At 42.8% G+C, this 26,608-nt stretch overlaps 1 protein-coding gene across 1 annotated transcript; it reads left to right on the top strand.

Moving 5' to 3' along the window:
* Nucleotides 1-1,249: 1,249 nt before the first annotated feature.
* Nucleotides 1,250-25,998, top strand: ATP2C2 (ATPase secretory pathway Ca2+ transporting 2; the record flags this gene model as incomplete). The annotated part of the gene is made up of 27 exons (XM_080352197.1): nucleotides 1,250-1,348; nucleotides 6,214-6,324; nucleotides 7,575-7,691; nucleotides 9,167-9,256; nucleotides 9,339-9,374; nucleotides 9,461-9,522; nucleotides 10,699-10,807; nucleotides 10,888-11,037; nucleotides 11,134-11,202; nucleotides 11,998-12,073; nucleotides 12,479-12,545; nucleotides 13,782-13,906; nucleotides 15,539-15,636; nucleotides 16,288-16,389; nucleotides 17,214-17,303; nucleotides 18,403-18,504; nucleotides 19,098-19,254; nucleotides 20,642-20,812; nucleotides 21,290-21,387; nucleotides 21,478-21,528; nucleotides 22,247-22,413; nucleotides 23,049-23,117; nucleotides 23,202-23,318; nucleotides 24,009-24,156; nucleotides 24,705-24,800; nucleotides 25,116-25,257; nucleotides 25,886-25,998. The coding sequence occupies 27 exons, from the start codon at nucleotides 1,250-1,252 to the stop codon at nucleotides 25,996-25,998; spliced, it is 2,832 nt and encodes a 943-aa protein (XP_080208323.1).
* Nucleotides 25,999-26,608: the final 610 nt, after the last annotated feature.

Genomic DNA, 26,608 nt, shown 5'->3' with positions numbered 1-26,608 from the left:
CAGGGTATTTCCCAATCGCTCTGTTTTCTCCTCGGTCTGGAAAGAAGCCGTCCCTCCCCACCGCTCCAGTGGGATACAGGGTGTTACCTGTAGCCGCATGGTGCTGCTGGGGTGTCCCATGGGGCTCCTCACCTTTTGCTGGAGCTGGTAGGACCTGGGAGATGCGAACAGGCGACACTGAAGTGTTCCATGGGAAAACACCAGTTTGATGGAAGTTGGCCAGATTTTGGCTACCGTGGGCTGTCAGGTGAGAATCTGGGGTCTTGGCCCCATTGTAGCCCAGGTGTCACCACCGCTGCTGTTCCAGAGCTCTGACGTTGGCACCTGGATGCCCTAGGAGAAAACTATTCTCCTGCAGAAAATTGCACATATGTTTTTCTCTGGCTGGGAATGACGTTTATTTCCTCAATGCAATTTTTACTGTCAAAGGAGGATCTTAATCTCATAGTTTACACTTTAGACACAATTTAAGCCTAAGTGGATCCTGTAGTCACAATGCCTGGAGGAGGAGGTGGTTGTCCTGGTACAAACCAGAGCACGGTGCTCCCTGACAGGTGGCTCTAAATCTTCAGAAAGGATGTGACTGGTTAACTTTAGCCATGTATTGAGATCCACCATGAACAGCACTCCCCTCTAGTGTTCTCTTTTAATAAATGAGTGTCGCAAATTCACACATCACACGTCTCCCTGATGTAAATACTTATAAATACCAGCGTTATGCTGACTGCAGCATTTCTCAAGAAGGATTTCCCCAGCCTGGAAATTTACACACACGCTGGGCAGTATGCGTAACCTGTCCTGCCTCGGCAGAAAACCCTTCCCGAGCCTGCCCGAGATGTGGCACTCGCCAACGCTCCTCCCGCAATGACTTTTTCAGAGGGTGGAGGAAAACAGAGCTGCGAAACCTCAACCTGCTCTACAGGTGCCGGCTGTGCACACACGTAGCGGCCACCTCACTCATCCATCAGCCACGGCTGTACACAGGGACGGGCTTCCCTGGGTTTTGTGGGCGAAGCACTCGCGTCGCTGCTCCAAGGGTACACAGCCTCCCTCCCTCTGGCACCCGTGGCCAAAGGCGTGACTTGGCGGCAGGTAAACGCTGCCTGCCTCTGCCTGCAACCTGCCTGCAACCTGCCTGCAACCACAGCCCCGGCTGCCCGGGCAATTTGAGCCAGCGCTGCCAGCAGCGGGCGGCACCGGCCCCGTCCCGGTGGCCCCCAGGGACACTTCCCACCCCTGCGCTGCGAAGATGGTAGAAGGAGGTTTCACCAAACTCTTCCAGAAAAGGTCTTTTTTACATTTGGCGCAGAAATATCAGCCCCTTGGAAGCGGCGAGCAGGAAGAGAAGGTGAGGATTGCCTGTACCTCTTGCCTGGACCTGCTGAAATAGTTAGTGTAATTTGGGTTAAATTTGTCTGCTTTGTCCCACGGGTAACTTGATATTGCTGCTGCTGCTGCTGCACTCTCCTCTCTCTGCGCAACAGGGGACGACATTAACGATGTTTACCAGGCAGCGGGGTGAGATGTTTCTATGCGATACTCCCAGGACGTATAGCTCAGGCCAAAGTCCCGGTGTGCCTAGGAGGTTCAGAATTAACAAAACTCATAGCAAAGCGATGGTCGTGCAGGCCATGGGTGCTGTGTGAGGCTTGCACAAAATGCAAACGCTGTCTCAGCAGAAGGGCTCACCCTTTAAAGAACGAGGCTGACCCTGTCCTGGAGGTACCCACTATCACCAATGCCAGTCGCTTGTGGATGGGCTGTGATTCCTTGTCTGTCTGTCCCGTTGCTGCCATCATTACTGGTAACAAATGGTTGAGAAGAGCTTTAGCTCAGACCTGCAGACTCCACTTTGAAATAATGCTTTCTTTTGGTGAAAAATGCTGATGTATGAACACTGATTTTTCCCTTCCCTTTCCCTACCTCTCCTCAGTGCAAATGGAGTGGCCATCAGTGGTTTAGGTGTCACATTTGCTATTCTCTTTGGGTTTTGCCACAAACCCTTCAGGTCTGGGATTATCTTATTATCATGTTTGCCTAGCACAGGAATTTCCGTTGCTCAAGCCCCATTTTTTAATCCCGCACCACAGACTGGTTGGATGTGCTCCCACATAAACCTGGTTTGTCTAATTCATTCAGCTTGCAGGGTTAGCCCTTAGTCCCATCCCAATGAGCATCATCTGCACACTTAGAAATATTCATGTTCTTTTCTGTGACTGTCTGACGAAGGTCTTTTCTCAGATGTCATTTCAGCTGATCCTCCCCTCTCGTCTGAGTCTCGTCTTTCCAGTATGGGGGTTGTTCAGTGCTATGGAGAGAAAAAAACAAGATATTGAACTCTTACTCTGTGCACAATGCAGTGTGTCATGGGATGCTGCTCTAGACTATTTAAACATAGCTCAAAATCCCAGGAAAGGAACATCTTTGTGAGATTACAGCAAGTGTCTGTAATCTCACTTTGATGGGAAGCTGAGATTCCTGATCATACAGAGGCAGGAGGCCACTGGCAATTAGTCTGGCTTGTTCTTTGGCAATACCATTTCTGTTGTGCCAAATAAATAATTATACAAATTATGATACCAAATTTTCTTGAATTTTAGCTCTAGTCCATGCAGTGCAATACATTTGTAGCAGGGCAGGGAAATGACCAGCTTTCTGTTGCAGGTGTAGAAAGTAGGCAGCAATGCAAAACGGCAACAAAAACGTGGTAAATCAAGAACATATTCTCAGCTTATGGTTTAGGCTGGTAAATGACTCGGGATGGCATTTTGCTTCTTTATTTGAAAACAGAACACTTTCAGTGCTATAGATCTTAAATATTTTGGTCAAAGGGTTGTCCTGGGCCTTAATGGTGTGAGTGCATGTGATGTGATGGAACTTGAGCCAGAATAAATACACAAATTGTGGAGGAAAAACCTGTGCTGGTATCTGCGAGGTGATGTCCAGCTCGCAGGCTCTGGCAATGGTGTTACCTGGAGAGGACAGAACACTGAACTCTCACATCAAAGCACAAGCGCAGCCCCTGTCTGGAGTTTGCTGTGTACAATTTAATCGCTTTTTCTACAGTGGCTCATTCAGAATCACAGGGGATTTTTGTGGTACTGATTTGAGGTTTATGAAAACCGTGTGTTTCCTGCAGCAATCTGAAGAAAATCTAAAGATTTTTCTTCTGAGCATCCAAGCGTGTGTGTGTGTGTGTACCTGTGTGTCTATGTGTGTTTGAAAGTGAAAAAAAACCCTATGCACTGTGTGGGTCATGTCTCCTTTTTCTTTGCAAAGGGGTTTTAAGAGAATGGTTCGATTTATTTCTTTTAGTAAGGATGAAGAATATACAAGAAGAGGGATTCTGCTTAATGTTTTAAAGGGCTTCTTGTTAGACTAAATAACCCAGCCCACTTTTGACCAGATCATGATACACTAGCTGGTTCAAAGTCACCTGAGACAAGAGGAAAAAATATGCAAAACCTCAGTAAAGGCAGAAGGCAGGGGGAAATCCCGAGAACTGATCTTTTGAGCTCTTTGCCAGGGTATACAAAAAGGGCTATGTACTCTGCAGAAAGGCCCACGCTTTCTTCTTTCCTGCATGGGCTGCTCAGAGCAACAATTGACAGGTTGTTTTGGGGCGAGGGATGCGGAGGCAGCGGCGCAGGTACCGGCAGCGCTGCGGTGCTGGGCCAGGCTGCTGTGCAACTCCCACCCACCACCAGCTGCTTTTTACACCCTCCCCTATCTCCTGATCTTGCAAAGTAATACATAAACTACTATTTTTATTTTTTTTTTAACTTCTTCTTGCCCTGCTGTATGGAATTGCGCACTCTCATGCTTGAGTTATACCTAAAGGACAAAGGTTAAAAATGTAAATGCATAAATGTTGATAGCCAACATCTGTTTTACAACGTGAATAGAGGAATAACACACAAAGAGAGGTTGTTTTATGAAGAGCTTTGCTCAGGAGACCACCTGGCGTCACAGAGTGGGATGTGTCTAGGGGTGAAGGGGCTCAGTACCGCCAGCATTTTGCAGAGGAGGGAGACAGGGCTCCAGTGATGCATTTCCAACTTGTGCATTGCTGGAGCTGTTTATCTGGTAGGAAGAGCTGTGCTGTGTTCATCCAGGAGAAATCACTTCCAGGTGTAAGCTAATCAATGCAAATTAGCTGAACCCAATAAAGCTGTTCATTTCACAACAGCCCCTGATTGTAAGGAGCACAGAGCTGCCAGAATTTCTCTTGATCTGAAGCCGGTGCTGGCTGGGTACAGCTCTGCACATCTATAGGCTTTTGTCATTTGTTTCCTCCACGCCTTTTCAAAGGTAAATATTAGCAATAGAGCTGGGCCCTGGCTTCTTGGGAACTGTAGGCATGTTACCCTCGTGCCCCAGTCTCTTCCTGCCCTCCTGCTCCTTTAATTAAAATTTAAACTCCTTTGAGGCAATGCTGTGCCTTGATACCTGTGTGTACCACTGGCAGCACAGAGAAGCCTGTAAAAACCTCATTAATCAAATCAGCTCAGTAATGAACGTAAGTCATGTTTCTATATGTGGCAACCCAGTATTTCCTTCCCAGCAAGTCCTTCTGTCTCAGATGCATGAGTGGCTTTTGGTCTTGCAGGGTCTGGAAGTCAACAAAGTTATATGAAACTGATAAATTTGCACAAGTAGGATGCACAACCAGGAATAAATCATCAGTTTTAAACATGGAAGGATATTTTTGTTCCTTCTAGGGATATCTGTTAAGGAAATGCTGAAATAAGGGTGCTGCTTGGTGCTAGTAGACCTTGAAACAGGGGAGAAACAGTGCAGGTTCTTTGGGCAAAATGTGGTCACCAGCGTGAGGGACACATGAAAGCAGGAAAATCCTTGGAAATCCTGGGCAAATTACTGGGGTTTTGGAAAGCTGTGTTGTTCCTGGGGGCAAATGGATTCTAAAAGAGCACTGCTTATACCAAGGGATCACAGCAAACTCTTCTGCGTTTCTGCCAGGAGCAGGTCGATGCTGGTAACTCGTGTGTTACCTGCTGTGGGTCAGTAAACAGCGATAAAAAGAGGGCTGTAATGTACGAAAGTGGAAAAAGCCTTTTTATGGAGCAGGGCTTAGAGGTGCTCCTATCTCATCTTCTACGAGCTCTCCAGAGCCACGAGACAGAAACCAATTCTGCCAAAGAGGTTTTCTGCATTTATCTCAGGCTTTAGATTGTAAAACACTGGCTGTTCCTAATAACCTCCTGAATATTCATAGAAGGGCTAATTCTCCAAATACCACTTCAGATACCTCTGAAGTCCTTGAAACCCTGGCTGAGGTGTTGCTATGAGCCAGACCTGAATGTTTCCCCCAGCAAACACCCCAGGGTGCTGGTAGCGGAGAGCTGGTGCCAAATTCCTTGCTGAGCAAGAGGTGACTGCAGGGCTGAGCTCTCCCAGGATCGCTCTCTTAATGAACATGCACTCTTGTGCTTTATGAATGAAAGCAAATGGGAACAGATTTTTTCCTGTCCCTTGGGAAGGATGAGATTTCTGTCTCTGTACTTACCTGCAATAGCAGCCACATCTCCTCCAACGTGTGCCTGGCTGAGGTTTCAGGTGAGGCTGCTGCTCTGGAATGAGCATTCTGGAAAAGGAAATGAGGGATCTTGGAAGGAAGAGAGGTCGGGGTGCTGAGCCCCTGGGTGCTGGGAGCTCAGCACAGCCCTCAGGCTGCCTGGAAGGGGCAGGAAGGGTTTTGCCTGCTCAGAGACATTTGCAGAGCCAGTGGTGGAAGAAAAAAGTAGTGGAGATGAGAGCAGACTTCTTTTTCCCACTGGCTCAGAGTTTTTCCTAGCTCACCTTTTTTTGTTCATTTTTTATGTCTCTAACAAGGGAAAAAAGGGCTCTCCTTACTTAGTGCAGTGGGCTCTGGGACACTGGCATGGAAAAATGCTCATCTCGGGCAGGGTACTGTACATAGCAGAGCCTGGCACACTTTCCTGACCACAGCAATGGTGTGTGCTTCTCTTTTTTGGTAATCCAGCTCCTAATAGACTTTACTCCACTATAAGAATGTGCACCTGTCTTTGGGGCTGTAATAAGGATTAATTAATGAATGGCTGTGATTTAGGAAGTGTTTCAGCGGACTGTGGCAAGGTAAGGGAATGGGATTAAGGGAAGCAGCAAAGAGATGCTGGAATGGTTTTATTAACTGTGCTCTCACCTAACAACTGCTTTATCTCATTTACTCAGACCCATGAGGAGTGTGAGCTGAAAATAATTGAGCAGGAGAAGGAGGTGACAGTTCTGCTCCCAAAGGATGCGTGTAAATGCCATAAAGAAGAATTGGCCAAAGCTTTGAACGTAAGCAGATTTTATGGGTCTTTGTGAACGTAGCAACACAGTCTGTGTAACCTGAGTGTGGGAAGAAGGTGAACTGGGTTTTGGTTTCACATGCAAAGTCCTGGAGCACCCAATTCCTCTGCCTTTCTGTGGGATGAATCCTCGCCTTGGCTGTGCCTGAGGCTCAGCTTTGGGCATTTGTGCTTTGCTTTGTCCTGGAGGAGGATTCCACCAAAGTCAGCTGCAGGTGAAAGAACTCGATTGTCCAGCCTGGAACCCACAGCCCTGGCAGGGCTCTGCACAGTTCATCCCCTTCAGTTATCAGCAGCTCCTATGAAAACGTTGTGCAACTGCATACAGCGCTTTTCCCCTGCTTTTCATAGTGGGTTTCATTTCAGAGGCAAAACTCCTCACGTTTATGTGATTTGTTCTCAAAGGCTTGCTCGCAGCTGGAATTGTTAGATATTAATTCACCTCGCTGTCCCTACCCCAGGCAAACAGCGGAGCTGTAGCCATTGTCCTGGCAGGGACGTTTGCAGTGACAGGGACATTTGTGGTGGCAGGACCAGTTTGCCCCAGTCCCACTCCAGCATCCCCACAGCCCTGGCCAGGATGCAGCTGAGGGATGGACGGATACTGGGGGTCAGGAAGGAAACTCCAGTTACTGGGTCTGCACTGGAGTTTGCCCCTGAGAAAAGACACAACTGATGATATAACTCAAACTTAACCGCATGTTTGAAAAACAGATGAAAAAAAAGAAAGGCTGACTCCCACAACCAGGGAAAGCTATAATGCTTAGTGATATTTTGCTGTCTGACCTTGCAATTTTTTTTTTTTTAATCCAGGCAAAACAGATCTTATCCCTTCTTCATTTGTTCCCTTTGAATTTTGTCAGGCTATTCTTATTTATATTTTCTTTAACTGTACAGTGAAACCAGAAATCAATTGTTTACTATTTTACAATCCTAATTTGTTGTCTATTACATGGTTTCTCACTCGTGGAAACTTTTTAATTAACTCATGCTTACTTTATGGGTTCCTGTGATGGCTGGTGGTAACGTTTTATAGTTCAACAAAAATAAAGACCTAACCAGAAAAACAGTGGATAGAATTGTAGGTTTTTGTGGGGGGTGAAGGACGAACATCTTGCCCAGTCTACTTGCTGGTTTTTTAATATAACTTTACCTTAAGAAGTTTTCTAAAGCTATTCTGTAATATGTAATATTTGTTTTGGTTGGTTTATTTATTTGTTTTGTTTTATTTCCCTCTAGGTTGACTTACAAACTGGCCTCTCTGAGTTTTCTGTGCTACAGCGCAGGTTAAAACATGGATGGAACGAATTTTCAGTAGAGAATACAGAGCCAATATGGAAGAAATATCTAGACCAGGTAAGGATTTTTTCCACAGATTCTCATTTCCTGGCAAAAACCCCTGGCTGGCTTGGCCAAGCGTGTCTCTACATTGAAATATTCAGGGTTTCTAATTCCACAGATTCAGCCTCGGAACAAATTTTGCCCGCGATACAGAAACTGCTCCCCTGGGAAATCCATTGTGAGATTGAGATTGTGGGGTCATTTAATGTAAAGATAACACCTTAAAATAAAAAAAATAAACCTTTTTACCTCTACAAAGGCCACAGATCAGTGACCTGATTTCTGCAGCATATTTATTCCCTTCAGGGCAAGTGATAAACTCAGGAAAGCTTTGAGGAAAACCACTGGTAGCTGAAAGCCACTCTGATTTCAGTTACCCCACTGAAGAAAACATTTTCTTCTTGCTTAGCTAGATCATGAAGATTTTAGTTGCTTTGAAATACTTTCTTTATATTTTATGTGTTATCTCTTTTTTCCCCATGTGATCAATATTGTTTACATACTTTGTAGTCATCACTAAATCTCTTCAAGGATTCTTTTATTCTTAAAAAAAGTGAGATCGTGCCTTTTTTTTTTTTTTTTTCCTGTTCATCCTTAACAAGTGTTGGTTGGTTGGTTGGTTGTTTCCTACAGGGACACCAAACAAACTCCTTGGTGCATCTCTGATCCTTCCCCAACCTGTCGTTCTCTCTGGAAGAGCTGCTTGCCATCCCACACCGTTCCCAGCCGTGCACCTGAGCACTGTCCCTCAGCAGACACTTGATGTGGTTTCTTCCAGCTGCTATTTTTGTAAAACACCCTCTTCAGCCCAGTCTTTCTAAAGAGAAACGAAGGGGACTTTCACCTTTGGCTTCAGTAGGGAATAAATTTAAACCTTGACTTTCCTATCCTGTATCACCGTGCTCTTTTTACCCAAAACAGGCAGGTGTGTCTTTGCCTGGCTTAATTCCTTTACATTGATTCCCACATTAGCTAAACAGAGCTTTACCTTTCCCAGGTAGGAGAAAAGTCCTTAAAATCTATGCTTAAAATAGAAAAAAGTGAGGATTTGACTCCCGTAGTGCTGGGTACAGCGCAGAGTTTAGCAGATTAATTAAAGGAAAGAAAGAAAAGAGGATTTCTGGTTTCACATTCTAAAGATAATAAACTTTTTGTTTGTTCCCATTATGCCTCCAAGGAGCTTTTAGAGTCAGCCCTGCCCTGTGTGTCTGCAACGGTGAGACTTGCTTGTGCAAGCAGAGGGGAAGCTTGTGTCTCTTGGTGTGAGCCTCTGCCTCATCCGTCTGTCCCCTGCTGCTGTCTGTCCCTTGTATGGGTGCAAGACCCAGCTTCAGCCCAACCTCAGGTGCTGCACCTGCTCTGTCACTAGCAAGGAGGGTCCCTGCAACCAAACCTCATGTCTAATCCTTTCTGATGAGATCCAAGGCCATCTCAGCTTCAGCAACTTCATATTTAATTTGATACCGCAATTTGGTTTTATTTTTTTTCAGTTTAAAAATCCCCTCATTCTCTTGTTGCTGGCTTCTGCTTTGGTAAGCGTCATCACGAAAGAGTACGAGGACGCCGCAAGCATCGCCATGGTAGGTGGAACCTCTCCTGCACCCCAACCCTTCACTCTCAAAACCTGGGGTGCCCACATCTGTAACATCTCTTTGTCTGCAGGCCGTGCTCATCGTGGTCACCGTGGCCTTCATCCAGGTATGTCAACCAGAGCTCAGCTCCCCAGCCAGGGCTGTCATGAGCTCTCGTGTAACTTGGATTTCTTCTCCTTTCTCATTTAAAAGGAATATCGCTCAGAAAAATCTCTGGAAGAACTTAACAAGCTGGTGCCCCCTGAGTGCAACTGGTGAGGCATGACTGCGGTGGTGGGTTATAGCAGGGTTTGGGTTATGAGGGCAGAGCCGATCAGCAAAATAAAATTATTAATGCTTCAGGTTGTCATGCACGTAATGGGTCTCTGGAGGGTCAGCACCGGACATGGGTGCAGCTGTAAGTCACAGTGAAAGAGGATGAAATAACTCTGATTTTTAAAGTAGACACCCAGAGGAATTGAATAAGTGCTGGGAGACAGGAGGGTCCCAGAAATGCCCAACTCCACACTGCACATAAGGGTCCCCACAGCTTCTTGTGTGTCACTGATCCCCGTGCAGGAAAAACCTTACCTGTGTATTTTTTCAGCTTTAAGGTAGTTTTGCACCTGAGAATTGGCACAAAATGGCTCATGAGGGAGGTTTCATTGCCCATGCCTGCCTGTTGCTATATGTACAATCTGGGCACGGGCTCACCAGGTGTTTCGGTGCAGATCAGCCACAGTCACACCGATGCCCATGGAGCAGTTGTGGGGGGTATCAGATACAGCTGCCCTGACTGCTTTGATGTTTGCTATCAGTGCTTTAGATTATAGAAAACACTTTCCATATTTATGTCTTTGCAAGTCAGTTTCATCATGGCCAACACAAATAAGCTGCGCAGCTCAGAGAAACCTTGCACTGCAAAATCAGCGTGGGCTTTTCTTCTGCTCCAAAGTTCAGCCAGGCTTGGATTTTACAAATGCCACTGTTTGTTCTTCATTCATTTATTTATTATATGACATCATAAGCACCTAACCACTTGAAAGGCTGTACTTTTAATACAATATTAAAATGCCAGGGGTAATTCTAGCTTTAAAAAACACCTGCTTTTTAGGTTAAATAATCTGCATTTCATTATTTAAAGTGTGAGCCACAGAAAAAGGTCTTGTCACTCCTAGCTACTATAGAATTACCGTTTATATAATTCATTGCTGAAATGTAAGTCTTCCATAACTTGCCTGGCTGTTTATGAATTAAAGCTGAGTATGAAGTAAAACTGAGCCCAAAATCATCTCTCCTCATTGTTATGAAGATTTTACATTCTTATTTACATTGTAAGCTCTTAGGGGCAGGGCTCTTGCTTTCTTGCCAGTGACATTCCCAAGCCTGCAGAAGGAATAAAAACCTCACAGGCTGTTTTCCACTCTTCTTTTTCTGCTTGTCTCATGTAGCCTAAGGGAAGGAAAACTGCAGCATCTTCTAGCGCGAGAGCTTGTGCCTGGAGACATCATTTATCTGTCTGTTGGTGACAGGGTTCCTGCAGACCTCAGGCTCATAGAGGTAAATACAGCTACACATACAAGAACCTGTTTGAGAAATTTCTTGCCTTAATGATGCCAGGAATGCATCTTTTTAATTAGGTTACAGATCTGCTAGTGGATGAATCCAGTTTTACTGGAGAAGCTGAGCCTTGCAACAAGACTGACAGTGTATTGCTGGAAGCTGGAGACATCACCACACTGAGCAATGTTGTTTTCATGGGGACCCTGGTGCGATATGGGAAGGGAAAAGTGAGTCCTGTCAGCCTTGATCTTTTCCTCAATGTCAAGTACAGAATCTGTAGGGTTTTTTTCATCTTCCTCTGTCTTTTTTTTCCATCTTTTCAGGGTGTAGTTATTGGGACAGGTGAAAATTCACAGTTCGGAGAGGTGTTCAAAATGATGCAAGCTGAAGAGGTAAAGAAATCTCTGTGTGTCTCTGGAAATGTTGGATGTTCTGGATGAAAGTTTGTGAGAAAGAGCAGTTCCAAGAGTTAATGCACTCACTTCATTTCTCTGTCTGCTGCAAAATCCCTGTGTGACTGAGGGAAACCAAGGTGCTGTATCCAAAAAAGAAGGCTATAAGCAGGATTTAGGCTTCTAAATTCAGACTCATGATGCTCAGCTTGTGTTTAACTTGGTAGTCACCTAAACATAATGGTTTCTTCTTTCCCTTTCCCCCAATACTTTCCACTACGTTTATAAAATTTTACTTCTATACATGCCAAAATTTCGTGGGCCAGAGCTCTGAGCTAACACAAATGAGGGTCTAGAAACTAGTTAACTTTTGAGCCACCAACTCAAGAAATTGCAGAAAAGCAGAAGTAGAAATTTTTGGATAATGTATGTGCAAAATCTCTGGGACAGGGATGGGCATCCAGACTTTTTATCCCTGTCCCAGAGGATTTGCACACACATTATCCAGTCCTGGACTTGATCTCAAAGGTCCTTTCCAGATTTAGCCCTTGGTCTCACTCTATGCTGGCTCCCCAGCTGTAAATAAATAGAATTTGTCTCTTCTCACACTTTTTTGCCTGTCTTGTCTGTGCCCAACAGACACCAGTGGGGATTTGGAGTGGGTAAGCATGGGGGTATATCAGAGACCACAGTGATGATAACCAGGACTGTGTGGGTCACTCATTCTGACCTGACCATCATCTTCTCATCTCGCGTAACAAGCAAAGAAAAACAGCTATTTTCTAATATTTCCAGACTCCCAAAACACCTCTCCAGAAGAGCATGGACAGACTGGGAAAGCAACTGACTCTTTTCTCCTTTGGCATAATCGGTGAGTTGAACACCATGGCTGCTCAGGGCAGTGGTGGAGTCACCATCCCTGGAGATGTTTTTAAAGACATGTAGATGAGGTTCTTGGGGACACGGTTTAGAGGTGGACTTGGCAGTGTTGGGTTAATGGTTGGACTGAATGATCTTAAAGGTCTTTTCCAAGCAAAATTATTCTATGATTCTATGCTTGCATGGTCATGTGGGAAAGCCCTCTGTGCTCCAGGGCCACTTTTTCAAAAGTACTGGTTGATGTGGGTTACCTGGACCTTTGGGGTGCAATCAGAAACACCTCTGAAGGAAATATTTGGGGACCTCATTGCGTACTCAATTCTCCAACAGCTGAAGCAGGTTAGAGGTTTATTAATTTCTTGAAGTTTTGTTTAATCAGATGGTTTTCCCCCACCAGGTTTAATAATGCTCATTGGCTGGTTACAAGGAAAACATCTCCTCAGCATGTTCACAATTGGAGTTAGGTGAGGACTGGAGACCACCTTTCTCTTTGATTTCTAATGAAATGTGCCTCAGGGAATTCCCTGTTCATAACAATAGACATTTCATAAAAGATAACTTAAGTAAAACCCTCATAAATGCATATTGATCTTGCGCTGGTGAAATTAACATGAGCTTTACAACAGAGTACAGGAGGAAGAAAAAAGTTTGAGGGTTTATTCAGTTTTGGAAATTGGTATTTTGAAAATCTTCACTGACATTTCCATGTCACCCAGCTGCGAATGTACTTTCCTATCTGTACTATGAATTTAGTGGGAATATAGTAATAGCAAATATTAGCCTTTGCTGTTCTTACTAGATTTACATCTAAAGATAGGAATATATGTTTTCTGTGGTGTAAAAAGCATGCACAACCTCTTAATCAAACATAATAAACCATGTGGGTTTAGGAGTACCTATAAAACCTATTGCTTTGTGTTGTCATGGCTCTAAAATAAATCATTTCTTATTTAAAGAAGAAAAAGAAAAGGAGTTTTCTATGGAAACGAAAATAAAACCACAGCTGAGGAGATAACAGAGTAGTCATACTGCCTCAGTGCCCACCCTCCTGTCTCCTGGGGTGATGTAGTGGCAAAGAAAAGTGGTTAAGTCTGAGTTTTGGAGAGTAGCCTGTGGTTTAGAATGTCCTTCTTGGTTTCTTTTTGCACATTCCTAGAAGTGTTCAGAGTTACCCAGGCAATAACTAAGAGACAGATACAGACTGTGTCTGGATTTTCTACCACATCAGGTGTTCCAGGTTTTGATGTTGCTCTGATTTGGTGTGTGCAGCATGGGGACCTCTGGGGAGCCGATTCTGTCCCGCTGTAGTTTGTACCCACATGTAATAGAGAAAATGAGGGGCTGGGTGTGAGATGTGATGTCAAGAAATATTCAAGTTCCATCCTCAGATGGTTAAATAAATGAAATGAAATCCAACTCCTAGTCCTTACTTAGCCAGAAATTAATGCTCTTTGGCAATGCAAAGAAGGAAAGTAATTGCTCTGTCAAAATCATCCAGAAAAAGGCTGGAGGATTGGATGACTCCTGCTTTTGTATTTATACTGTGCCAGGACTCCCAGTGATTAGCACTGCACACTAATACACAGATACACACGTATAAACAGGAAAACTGCTCCCATGGAAATGACCCTTGGGCACATTTTGGTCGGTCCCTGTGTTTTGAGCTCTATGGTGAAGCTGTCGTGTCTCTGCTGTCCCAGCCTGGCAGTGGCCGCCATCCCAGAGGGCCTTCCCATCGTGGTCACCGTGACTCTGGTGCTGGGCGTTCTCCGGATGGCCAAGAAGAGGGTGATTGTGAAGAAGCTGCCCATAGTAGAAACCTTGGGTAAGGCTGCAAAGGGGCCACACAGCCAGGCTTCAAAATCTGAATAGAATAGCAATGGGCTGGCAGAGTGAGCCTCGCTCTGATTTAAAAAAAGAAAAATAATAATTTGGAATATGCTTACTGGGTCAGAGCAACCCACTCACACTTAAATACATTTTCTACCCTTTGTTTCTCACCCTTTTCTCTTATTTTGGTACTGATATTAACACAGGCAGGAAACAGGAATGGTTCTTCCACCTTCTCTTTTCTTCAAGTTTGCCTTGTCCTGAGGCCATTCTAATCCAGGCTTTGCTACTCTGACCTTGGTCAGTATGGCCATTGTATAGAGAAGACGTTGTGCATTTGGTACCACATTAAAAAATACATTTAATGCCAAGCCTGGCCCATGCAGTTGCACAAATCTGCTGCACAGCCAGATCCTTCAGCTAAAATCCAACGTCCTTGGAAATGCTGCTATTGTTTGAACCGCCCTTGTTTGTTCTGTGGTTAAGGAATCTTATCACCTGTATTTTATTGTATCTGCTGTGACCCAGGACATCTGAAATGGCCTTATCTCATGAAGAATTTCATTCTGGTAGGGCTGTGCCCAAATAGGCGTAACTGCCAGATGCCCGAGGACTCTGCAAGACAGTCTAAACACAGCAAAACCTGTTCTCTCCCACGCATTAAATGTGCCATGTCTGTAAAACTTCTGAAAAGGAAGAAAATAATCCTTCTTTTTTTATCTGATTCTTTCATTGTAAATAACTAAAAAATATTGAAGGTGATAGCTTTGCTCTGTGCTAATCCTTCAAAACTGTAATTCATTTAATTGAAGCCCAATCTGCTTTATTGGCTCCAGGCTTTTGTCTGGTGATCATCATGCTGACAGGGTCTGTGCCCAAGCTGTGTGGTCATCTCCAGAGCCAGGGAAGATATTCAGATATGGAAGGAAGCTGAAGCCTTTTTTGCATTAAAGTCATTTTTCCCCTTTTTGGAAACCACCCTGAATATGGTGACTCTGCCAATTCACCCCTTTGCTGTATTGTGGTGTAAATGGGCCCTGGAAGAAATGTCCTTTACTGAAGCAGAATTGTCACAAAGCAGAGCACAAGTGGGGCTGCTCCTCCTGCAGTTTTTTTTAAGGTGTTTTTAATAAGTCTTTAACACATCTACACTCGCAATTCGTCAGCAGGGCAGGGAAGGGCTGTTATTCCTGATATAGAGAGGCAAAGGGTTAAATGGCCCATCTGAGGAAGCATGTGACAGAGTGAGAATTTGATATGTCCTTTCAGAATACAACAGCTGTTCTGTTGTGTGATATTGCAGCTGGGAAACATTAATTGACTCCCAGGAGATCAGTACCTTTTCTGACTGCCCACCATATGATGCTCCACACAATGTGGCCCTCTCCTGACATTTCCTACCACATCTCACATCCAAATTATGTGCACAATACCCTGATGTGCACTCAAACCCTTTCCTTACAAGGCTCTGTTAGGAAATGCATCCATTTCTCAGTATTTTCTCCCTTTTCTCACTGGTACAGTTTGAGTAACATTAGGAAAACACTTTCTCCCTCTTCTGGGGCCCTGAAGCTCGTTGTTCAGTTGCATTATTTATTAGTTCTGATTAAAAACTTTCCTGCATCAGGTTGCTGCAATGTCATCTGCTCAGATAAGACGGGGACTCTGACAGCCAACGAGATGACGGTGACTCAGCTCGTGACCTCGGATGGGTTCCAGGCAGAGGTATGGCTGAGGCCATAACGCGGACTTTCCAGCAAGGCCAATTTGGTTTTAGTTCATCGAGGTCCAAACGAGGGCTCCTGAGCCAGTCCCAAACCAAGCAGTTTCTTGCACATCACCAGTTCCATTAAAGAGACTTTTGAGGTACTGGAGACAGGTAGAGGTGGGGCTGAGTGTACAAAAGCTGCTCAGATGCCATAAACAAAGATGTTCATTGACATCATCTGCTGTTCTCTGCAAACATTGTGGATGCTGATCCGCTTGGCTCATTTACTTGTGTGCAAAGTGGGTGAAGAATGCGAGCATGCAAAATGTAGGGCAGTGGAGACATGGCCAGTCATCAGCAGGGTAAAAACAGTGACCCCACTGCTACCAAAGGGCTGTATCTCTTGACTGAGCTGCAAGAGGTTTCTGAACTCAGGATGGACAAGTTCTTTATAAGACAAGCTGATTCTATTTGTTCCTATGCAGCTATTGTAATATAAACTTTCATTATCTGCAGCCTTTCCTATAAGAATTGTTTTGAGCTGGAAAGAATAATCCCAGTGTGACTTCAAAATCAGAACTTTGCCCAAGTGCAGCCCATAGTATACAGATGCAATATAGTCCTGCTGGCACTGGGAAATTTGCTTTTTCTGTCTCTCCCTTCCTCAGGTCAGTGGGGTGGGCTACAATGGAGATGGAAATGTTTATCTTCTGCCATCAAAGGAGATTCTTAAAGAATTTTCCAATGTCTCAGTTGGGAATCTAGTAGAGGTACGTATAAATTATGAACCAACTTTTCTTTGTTACATTCAGTTTCCATTTGCACAGATCACTTTGGGTAATGAGTGTGGAAAAAACAGCCACTTTTGTAACTCTAAAATGAACTGTCTTGTTTAAGAATTCTAGTGGAAATCTCTGAATAATTGTGATATAATACCTGAAGCTTATGGGCGAAAGGCAGCAATCGTAACACATGCAGGGAGAGACCAGAGGCAGAAGCTTAAAGTGTCAGTGACATTTTGGATAAAAAGACAGTTCTGGCAGAGGAGAGATCAATTAATTTTACCACATTAAGGTGTTTAATGTGGACAGATTATAGGCTTTTGCTAGCTACATAGTCAATTTATAAATGTCCTATGATGGTCTCTGGGTTTCATGTTAGCATTAAATAAAATCTTGCGCATTTAACTGTAAGCTAAAGTGGAGTCTGTGGGTAGTGAAATGATCTGAGCTGGAATCTCAAATGGAGATGAAGTCTGATTTCATCCACAGTGCTTGTTAGCAGCAGTAGTAGGAGAGATTAAGTTTTCATTTTCATGATTAATCAAGCTTGTTAGATATATGTAAGCTTTTGCTGTATGTTAATTTATCCAAAACATAATATTTTAACAAAATATTATTGTATCATATGTATTAAGGAGGTTTAGAAAGCATGAGGACTGATCTCAAGAGATGCTGCTATGGGGAATAGCACATCTCCTGGGATGTGACTGCTTTCATCCTCCAATATTCCATTATTTCATTTAAAGAGATGGAAAAACTATTAAATTAGTTATGAAAAAAAATAAACCATGTAAATATGTCCCTTTCTCTAGGCTGGTTGTGTAGTCAATAATGCCATTATCAGGAAAAACAGCGTGATGGGTCAGCCCACAGAAGGAGCTCTCATTGCCCTTGCGATGAAGGTAAGATTGTTAAGATTTAAAAGTTTCCAGAAACCAAAAAAGAAGAAGAAGAGCTGGAATTGTTAGGTCTGACAGCAGTGATCAGACATCTTTAAAGTCCCCAGACTGGTTTAAATCTTGTCTCTTCTCCCTAAGGTCATAGGTGTGCACCTCTACCATGCAAACCTCTTGTCATGGACAAACACTTTTCCTGAGCTTCTGTGCTAACAGCAATAATTGTTTTGTTAGGCCAGTTTCCTTAAATATGCTACATAATGGATTTATTTTGGGCTCGCACTGGACTGCCCTTTTCATATTTTCTGCACATATCAATTAAGAGTTCAGGAGGAAGACAAAGAGTGAAAAATGAGCAAAACTAGGCCATACTAGAAAGCACGGCAGAGGGTCATTCTCAATTTGGGTCATCTCCTAGCCTTTGCTTTTTTTCTACTCATGATTATGTAAACCAAGATGTTTTTATGAATATTGCATTCATGCTTACAGGCAGAAGGCTGTAAAATGCCTCAAGGTATCATCTAATCGATGTTACGCAGCCTGGTCCATGGACCTCAGGTGGGCTGTAAAGCACAGAAGGTGCCTGATTAAATGATGAACTTGCAAACATCTGTGCTTACCTCTTATTTGTAAAGCTTGTAACTATAACAGTGAAATCATGTGGTTTTGGGTTTTTTTGGTAAAACAGTGACATTTTACTTCCCCAGTTTTCCAAGTTGGGTGGCTGGGAAATAAGTAAAGTGGAGGAGCCTGAGCTTGGGCAGCAATAAATCTGCTTTCCCCATTGCTTGGCTGTAGGTTTAAGGGAAGGACCCGAACCTCCTTCAACCCAAAGCCCCCGAGACAACAGTGCAGCTCCCAAGTTCTTGCAAAGTCAACAGGGATCAAGCATCAAAATCCAGTTTAATTTATCCCATATCAGGCACCAAAAGGAAAAGGTGGATTTGAAGTATGAGTTTCACTCTCCCCCTGTTTTCTCTTGAGCTCTGTGGTATGTGACTGCCTGGAAGAACAGTCAACAGTCAATGTTTGTAATATGGAAAATATATACAAGCTTTGGCATTGTTGGGCATGACAGTGCTCTTTTTCTTTTACCTTGCTTTAGATGGAATTAGCTGACATAAAAGATATTTATGTAAGAAAGAAGGAAATTCCGTTTAGCTCTGAACAAAAGTGGATGGCTGTGAAATGCACGCTGAAAAACCAGGTAAAGCAAACAGTGGTGTTGGCTGGTTTCATGTTTCTAATCATGCTCCTCAACAATGGACATGGAACGGTATCTCTTTAGCAAATAATGTTTTCAGAAGTTAACTATGTCAGGAGAAAACTGAACAAACCTCAAAATTCCCAACTTGGGCGTAATTTTAGCTTATAAAGCTGTGTTTAAACAGGAGAAGATAATACTTTTTGTGTAGTGGTCTGAGCAGGAAAACAAAAGCCTTTCAGAGGTAATTGACAGGGGAAGAAAGATACGATGTCTGGAAGAAAATGTTGGCCATTTTTCCCTTAGTGGTTAAGGAGCTCATTTTGGCTGATATTGTACTTCCATTTAAAAGCTCACCAACATTTTCATTGCCATTCTGCCTGAGACAGCTGAACAAGAAAAATGGCAAGAGCAAAAATATCACATCTGATAAATAATACATGCACCTGGGCATTTTACAAACCAGGTAAAAGAGCAAACAAAAGATCCTTTTTGCCTAACATGTAAAGCCTTATGCATTATCAGTATTTTTAAAATGTCCTCTTTTCTTTTTTTTTTTTTTGTTTGATAAAGTATGTTATCTCCTTACTTTAAAGGACCAGGAAGATATTTACTTTATGAAAGGAGCATTTGAAGAAGTTCTCCAATATTGCACTCTGTATAACAGTGGTGGCATCTCGTTATCGCTCACACCCCAGCAGAAAGCCTTCTACCAGCAGGAGGAAAAACGAATGGGCTCCTCGGGTCTGCGTGGTCAGTCATTACTCTCTGTGTCCCTTAAGCTTAAGCCCTAATGCTTTCCTTGTCCGTTTTGGTTAGGATGGACAGTGCCTCGGTCCTCAGCATCACTTGTGTGATCTCTTCATAATACTTATGAGAGTTTGCCAAGGGCCATGTCTTTGGTCTGCTGGCTGCTTGCTTTCTGCTAATCTTTTTTTTTTTTTAATTATTTCTGGGTTTAAATAAGTGAGATTGAAAGGAGCACTGGAAATGGTGAATGTTTTTCTTGCAGGGAGCGTTGCGATTGCCTGGGATATGGTCTGAGTGTTGCATGGAAAAGCTTTGTGCAGAACCCAATCCAAGGATTCTTGGCTGCTCTGCCAAGTTTTGCTTTTGGAGAAGTTGTTTCAAGGGCAACGAAAGGGAAGTTTGAAAGGGATTCAGAACATGGATTTGGGCACTGAGATTTTTATTTGAAGTTTGGTTTAATTCTTTATTAGGACCAGGTCTAACGATCTCCTTTTGATCCTGACTGCATGTCAGTGCACAGACCACGCAAGTGTTTATATGCATGTCGTTTCCTTCATCGCTCAAACATCCTTTCAGAAATGTCTGACTTTCACGCAATAACAAAGACACCATCTCCTCTGCATGTTCCCAGGTTGTATGGAGATGAGAACAAGTTTTGGCAGTCAGGTCTGGAAGATGGTATAGTTAACATACATATTCTCCAGCCCTCTGTCTTGCGGTTGGTAATTCATGCACAGAGCTTGCTTTACCATATCTGAATCATCTGTTACTGTGAATGGCAAATTAGCACTCTGAAAAAACGTGATTAGTTCAGGCAGCTGCTGCGACCTTGTGATTCAATCATCAAAGCAACACTGACGCGAAGCCCTGGTAAAATATCCCCAAGTGATTTAAGAACGATTTAATGATATGGTTAGGCACCAAGAACAGAGACAAAACGTTCAGAGTCTTGATGTTTACACTATGGAAGTTTCATTGGTTTAGCTGAATTTACATTTCACATTTTTAGATTTTTAAAAAAGTTGTAAGTTGTTACAGAAGCGCTATTGTTTAACATAGTAGTTTAACAGTGTCTAACTTTGCTCTGTACCAGTTTAATCCACCTGCATTTAGGAAAGACTCGGTAGGCAGCTTTAAATTAGAAAGAGATAAACCCTGAGAGAAATGTGTGAAACAGAAATGCTCTGATTTAGATAAACTGGTATTATTTGAGTGGACCAAACTTTTGTGTCTATACAAGATCTGAATATAATGACTAATTATCTGATTTAAGTGACTTTTTCTGCTGAAAAACTGCAACTTAACATCTCCTCTAAATATTCATTTTAATGTATGGAAACGCATTATTAATAATTTAGTTTTTTCTTCTTTTTTTCCCCTCTGTTTCTAGTACTTGCTTTGGCTTCAGGTCCAGAACTTGGCAAACTAACATTTTTAGGTCTGGTTGGAATAATTGATCCCCCAAGGGCAGGAGTGAGAGAAGCTGTTCAAGTCCTTTTTGAATCTGGCGTATCGGTGAAGATGATCACTGGAGATGCTCTGGAAACTGCTGTGGCCATAGGTAGCAAACTTCACTTCTTTTCTGTGGGTCTATATTATGTCTGTCAGATGAGTCAAATGTTATGTCACCTAATAATCAACTTTATCATTCTTTTTGTGTGTGCAATAGAGGTTTTAAATGCCACTGAGTTCTTGCTTTTCCATTGAAACAAACCATGTTAAATGCAGTAATAGAGCAGCTATGACCTATGGGCCAAATTCCAGTAACTTAATTCCATTATTTTAATGCCAGAAATGGCAAAATCTCAGTGTAAGATCCTTAAATGAGGCAGATGGCATTGTTTGGTTTATAGACTCCACTAATATTTGGAGTGGGAGGATCTCTGCTTTTTGCGCTGGGTGCCCTGTCAGATGCTCCAGGTTCAGACATATTTCCCAGTAAATTCTTTAATTGCCACTTCTGTTCTTTTGAGTCAGGAAATAGTTGGTTTTTTTTCCAGAGCTGACGGGCAGATCTCATTTGGGCTTTTCTTTGCAGGACAGAATATTGGTCTCTGCAATGGGAAGGTGAAAGCCATGTCTGGGGAAGAGCTGGACCAATTGCCAGAGGCAGAGCTATCGTCCGCTGTCAAAAATGTAATGGTTTTGATTACAAAAACAAGGCCTATTTCCAATAGCATCCTTCTAATACAAGGTTGTATATATATTTTTTTTATTATTTTTCAGGTTTCCATTTTCTTCAGAACAAGTCCAAAGCACAAACTGAAAATCATAAAGGTACGAAGAGCCTCTCAAATCCATTGTATGCCTCACAAAAACAAGATATAAGGGGAGGGGTGGGTGCTCAGTCCTCTAGACCACCTGGCCTTCCAAGGCAGGATCAGCTCAAACTAAAGGACTGTAAAACCCAAGATAGAACATTGGCACTATTTACACTGAAGGTATTAGCATTTCTCTTGCAGATCTGGCCTGGGTCATTTGGAAGACGCTAGTGAGGTATTAGCAATAGTAAGATCAGGAGAATGATTTCTGAGGACTTTACTCCCCTCTTCTAACTCCTGCTGGAGTTGTGAGATTTCTTTACACTCCTGAAAATCCAGTCTCTTAATTCTTGGTCTAAGTTTTGTCCTCAGTGGGCTGCTGAGTCTGGCTTACCCTCAAAGTCACATACCCCGTTTCCCTGAAAATAAGACAGGGTCTTATATTAATTTTTGCTCCGAAAGATGCTTACTTTTTCACATGTGTAGCTGCTTGGACACTATTTAAATTGACTTTCTAATGACTGTAACTAGGGCTTATTTTTGGAGTAGGGCTTATATTTCGAGCATCCTCAAAAATCCTGAAAAATCATGCTAGAACTTATTTTTGGGGTAGGGTTTATTTTTGGGGAAATAGGGTAGCACTTCTTCTCTTTCAATTTTATGTGCAAATCCTGTGACTGTCAACTTAATTATCTTCTCTTGGCTTCAGAACTCTCATGTCTCCACTCTCACAGGCTTTGCAGAGGACTGGTGCTGTTGTGTCAATGACAGGAGATGGTGTTAATGACGCCGTGGCCCTTAAATCTGCCGATATCGGAATCGCAATGGGAAAAGCTGGTACAGATGTCAGCAAAGAGGCTGCCAACATGATCCTTGTGGACGATGACTTCTCCACAGTAATGTAGGTTTAGTGACTTTCTTGCTGTCAGACACTTTCTCACTTCAGCTGCTTTCTGGCTGTCCATTGGAACAAGTGTGCTGTGACTAGAAATAACACAAGACACAGGACATGGAACCCAACGGGCAGTAAGTGGAGATACCCAGTGTGGGTCTGGCTCGTTTTCAGCTGCATACATGGGAATGACTCTTTTTGTTTCCAGCAGTGGGGACAAAGCCACCTTTCATCTAAAACCCCTGGTTTCTCATTGCTGTAGCTAACCGGGGATTTGAAAGCGCCTTGAAGTCTGGGTAGGTCATAACTTGTGCTCTCTGCTTCATCCAAGAAGCTCAGAGGAGAGACATAATTTGCAATGCTCTGTTGGTTCGTAACAGAGAGAGTAGGCAGAGTGAGGATATAAATAGGTTCACATGCCTGCTTTGTGAGCCAAGACCTGGCCATACAAACCAGGCTTTTCAGATCTACTAGTCCTGATAAAGTAATTTTAACTGAGAAGCTGCATTGATGTACTCCTCAAGCTGAGTCTGAATTTCAACTGAAAGAAGGGCTAGAGAAGACAACTCGTCTTTTAAGTGTTACAGGGACCTAAACGTAAAATAGCGTGAGTGCTAGTTAATAAACTCTTCTCTCCCTTTCAGGAGTGCAATAGAAGAAGGAAAGGGAATATTTTACAACATAAAAAATTTTGTCCGATTCCAGTTGAGCACGTAAGTTCCTGTTTCCTTCAATTCCAATGAAAGAACCTTTTGGGTGAGGCCATGCAGAATAATGTCTTTTTTTGTCCTTTGTAGGAGCATTTCGGCTTTGAGCCTAATTACTCTGTCAACAGTGCTCAACCTACCAAATCCACTCAATGCTATGCAGATTTTATGGATCAACATCATCATGGACGGGCCACCAGCCCAGAGGTATGGAAGAATTAAATAAGCAAAATATTATTGGTTTTAATATGTCTGAATTTGGTTTAGGAACACAAGCTGTTATGATTTCTTATCCATGTGCCAATCATTTGGTGGTTAGATAAGACAAGTTGTGCTTTTGTTCCCTCAGTCCCTGCAAAAGCATTTACTTCAGGTTTACTTGAGGTTTTACTAATTCCTGTTTTATGCTGGAATCCCTTAATCATTCCAGTTTCTGAGAACGAATGGTCTTTTGTCTTGAGTGCACCACTGGCTAGTAGCCCTCCAGATCTGACTGCCAAGGGAACACTGGGTACCTAAGGGGGTATATGCCCCAAAATCACGAGACTTGGGAAGCTCATCCACCTGCTAATTACAGATACTGATAATTACAATTACTACTTCCAAAGCATGGAAGGGTTGTTGGCCACAATCTCACAGCTAGCTGTCCGTCTGGGATGGGCTACCGCTATGATACACCATGGTAGTCTAATAGATTATTTTCACAGCTTGTTATGTGAAAAAAAGAGCCTTGCCTTAAGTCTCGCTGGCAAATTTGGGGCCCTGCCAGAATACTGGTGTCTCTCATGCTGTACTTCAAATAATTTCATCCTCCAGATGCATCCTGGTCAATCTGCAGTACCATTTCAGGATGATCTGCATTGTCTAAACATGTCCCTGTGCTTCTCTTTGGGGCAGCTTGGGAGTTGAACCTGTTGATAAGGACACCATCAAGCAGCCACCCCGATGTGTCACTGACACTATACTCAGCAAATCGTTGATCCTGAAAATCTTCATGTCAGCTGTAATTATCATCAGTGGAACCCTCTTTGTCTTCTGGAAGGAGGTGAGGAAATCTGCCGTTCTATCTTGTTCTCCTCAGGGTGCAGAACAAAGTGAAGGGCAATTTCTGAAGTGCATGGGAAGGATGTTGTAAAATACATCCAGAGGGTTAAAAAAACAGCATCAGCTCCTACCTCTGCTTCTGGCATCTTGCGTTGCCTCCAATTTTCTATCTGAAATGGGAAAACTATTACTTGATATGGTACCAGTGCTTTAAGGTACTTTTCACCTCTAGACTTCCATAGAAGTAGAAATGCCAAGTACATTAGTACTATAGATTGCTGTTTGTAAATAAGGACTGTTCCTATAACAGTTTAAGTGACTTAATTTAGAATAGTCTTTCCTCATATTCCCCTTTAAAACATGGTTGATAAGATAATAAACTCAACAATTAGCAGAGAGAAATTAATGCTATCTCTAATAGATTTATTCCTTTGCTTTACTACACTTCAAATTGACTGAGGTCATTAAGGAGAATATTTAATTCACCCGTTGAACTGATGTATATTTGTAAGGCTTAACTGACCCCTGAATTTTGACATGTGCTTTCAGAATCCAAAAAGTGGCATAACTCCTCGAACCACAACAATGACTTTTACCTGTTTTGTGTTTTTTGACCTCTTCAATGCCCTGACGTGCCGCTCTCAGGTGAGATCGCTCTGTCAGCAAAACACTACCATTAGAATTCTAGTATTTTGCACAGGAAGGGTTTTTTTTTTTTAAATGTCATTTAAAGCAGCATGATCTTTATCTTCTTTATAAATAGTTGTCTGTCATAGTTCAACTGTAATTACACTTTCAATTATGTAGCTCTAAATTAGCATTCATGTAACTTCAAAAAGTGAAGAGTTTACATGCAAAGAAACAGTGTGACATTCAAGTACCAACAGGAGGGTGAGAAATGTTACTTTTCTTTTTTTTTTCTTTTTCTTATTTCTTTTTTTTTTTTCTCCCCTTCTCTAGACAAAGCTGATCTTTGAAATAGGGTTTTTTCGAAACCGCATGTTCTTGTATTCTGTGCTCGGGTCATTTTTGGGACAGCTGGCTGTTATATATGTCCCTCCTTTACAAAAAATCTTCCAGACAGAGAACTTAGCAGTGCTTGGTAAGTTGCAAAATAAACAACATATTTTTTCTTTAAAGCCACTTTAAAAAGCAGATGGGATTGCCAAACTGTTATATGATAGCTCCCAGCAGATTGCTGGTAGGGACAATCAATCAACAGCTCCCATACCTATACATATATATATATATATACACAAATAGTACTAGTATTTAACTATATTATCCTGCCCTAGGTTTTGAATTTTGATTTACCGCACATAAATGCATGTAAGTGCAGACATGCCAAGGTTTTCCACGAGCTCTGTGTGATGATATTTCTTTACATAAATCTATGTAGAACCATTGTGCAGTCAGTATATTTTGCAAAAGCGGGGTAAACGTTCCCCAGCTAAAGCACAATGCGCGTTTTACCATTTTAATCCAAGCAAACTCTACCACGCTGCTTTGTGTTGCATCTGCATCGGGCCCTTCGTTAGAAGCAGCGCTCGGTGATCCCAAATTATTGACATAGAGGTTACCACTCAAGTGGATGATTCCAGCAGCCTGTACGGCTACTCCTTGTTTACCGCCTTCATTTCTCTGATTTTACACCTGGCAAAAGCACAGCCAGGCCATGCTACGGAGTTACACCAGCACAAACATCACTTCGCTCTGTTTCCCCTCGGCAGACCTGCTGTTTCTCACCGGACTGGCTTCCTCCGTTTTCATCGTGTCCGAGCTCGTCAAACTCTGTGAGAAACGCTGCTGTGGAGCAAAGCACGCAAAGGGATGTTCTAACTGATGCAAAAGTCCCTCTAAGGATGCGCTTGGAACGGAGCCGTGATGCTGGATAATCCAAATGCACCGTTTTCTGACGCTGCGCATCCTTTTTGAAGATACTCAAGTGAATCTGTACCAACAATTCTTCCTGCTGTAGAGTTTGTTCCTTCTACACGGTCTACCTAAGCTGTCTGAGCTGCCTACAGAAAACTCTGGAGTGTCTCCTGTTTTAAACCAAGATCAGGTATATTTTTATAACATTGATCTATATGTCAAGAATGCTGTGACAGTCCCAGATAAAATAACGCAGTTTCATACCTGTACAGAAAAAGCTATTGTGCATAAATTCCAATTTTATTTATTTAAATCAAAATGATTTTTACTAATAAAATCTACATTTTTAAAATGTTACTGACGAGTGTATGAATGAAAGTCTTGATTTAGACCCGTCCTTTAATATTAAGTCAGAATGGAAAAGACCTCACTAGTAGTTCTTTTCCTAGAGTCAGTTATAGCGTTTCTAGATTCCCAGATATCCAGCCTCGATTCAGCCAGATGGTCAAGGAAGCTGTGGGGAGACATCACACAAAGTGTGAGGAGCTGAAGTGCCAAACCTTATTTATTTTATGTCA

The sequence above is a fragment of the Nesoenas mayeri genome (genome assembly GCF_963082525.1).
Source record: "Nesoenas mayeri genome assembly, chromosome: 12".
NCBI lineage: Eukaryota > Metazoa > Chordata > Aves > Columbiformes > Columbidae > Nesoenas > Nesoenas mayeri.
This window is presented reverse-complemented; position numbering and strand designations above follow the sequence as displayed.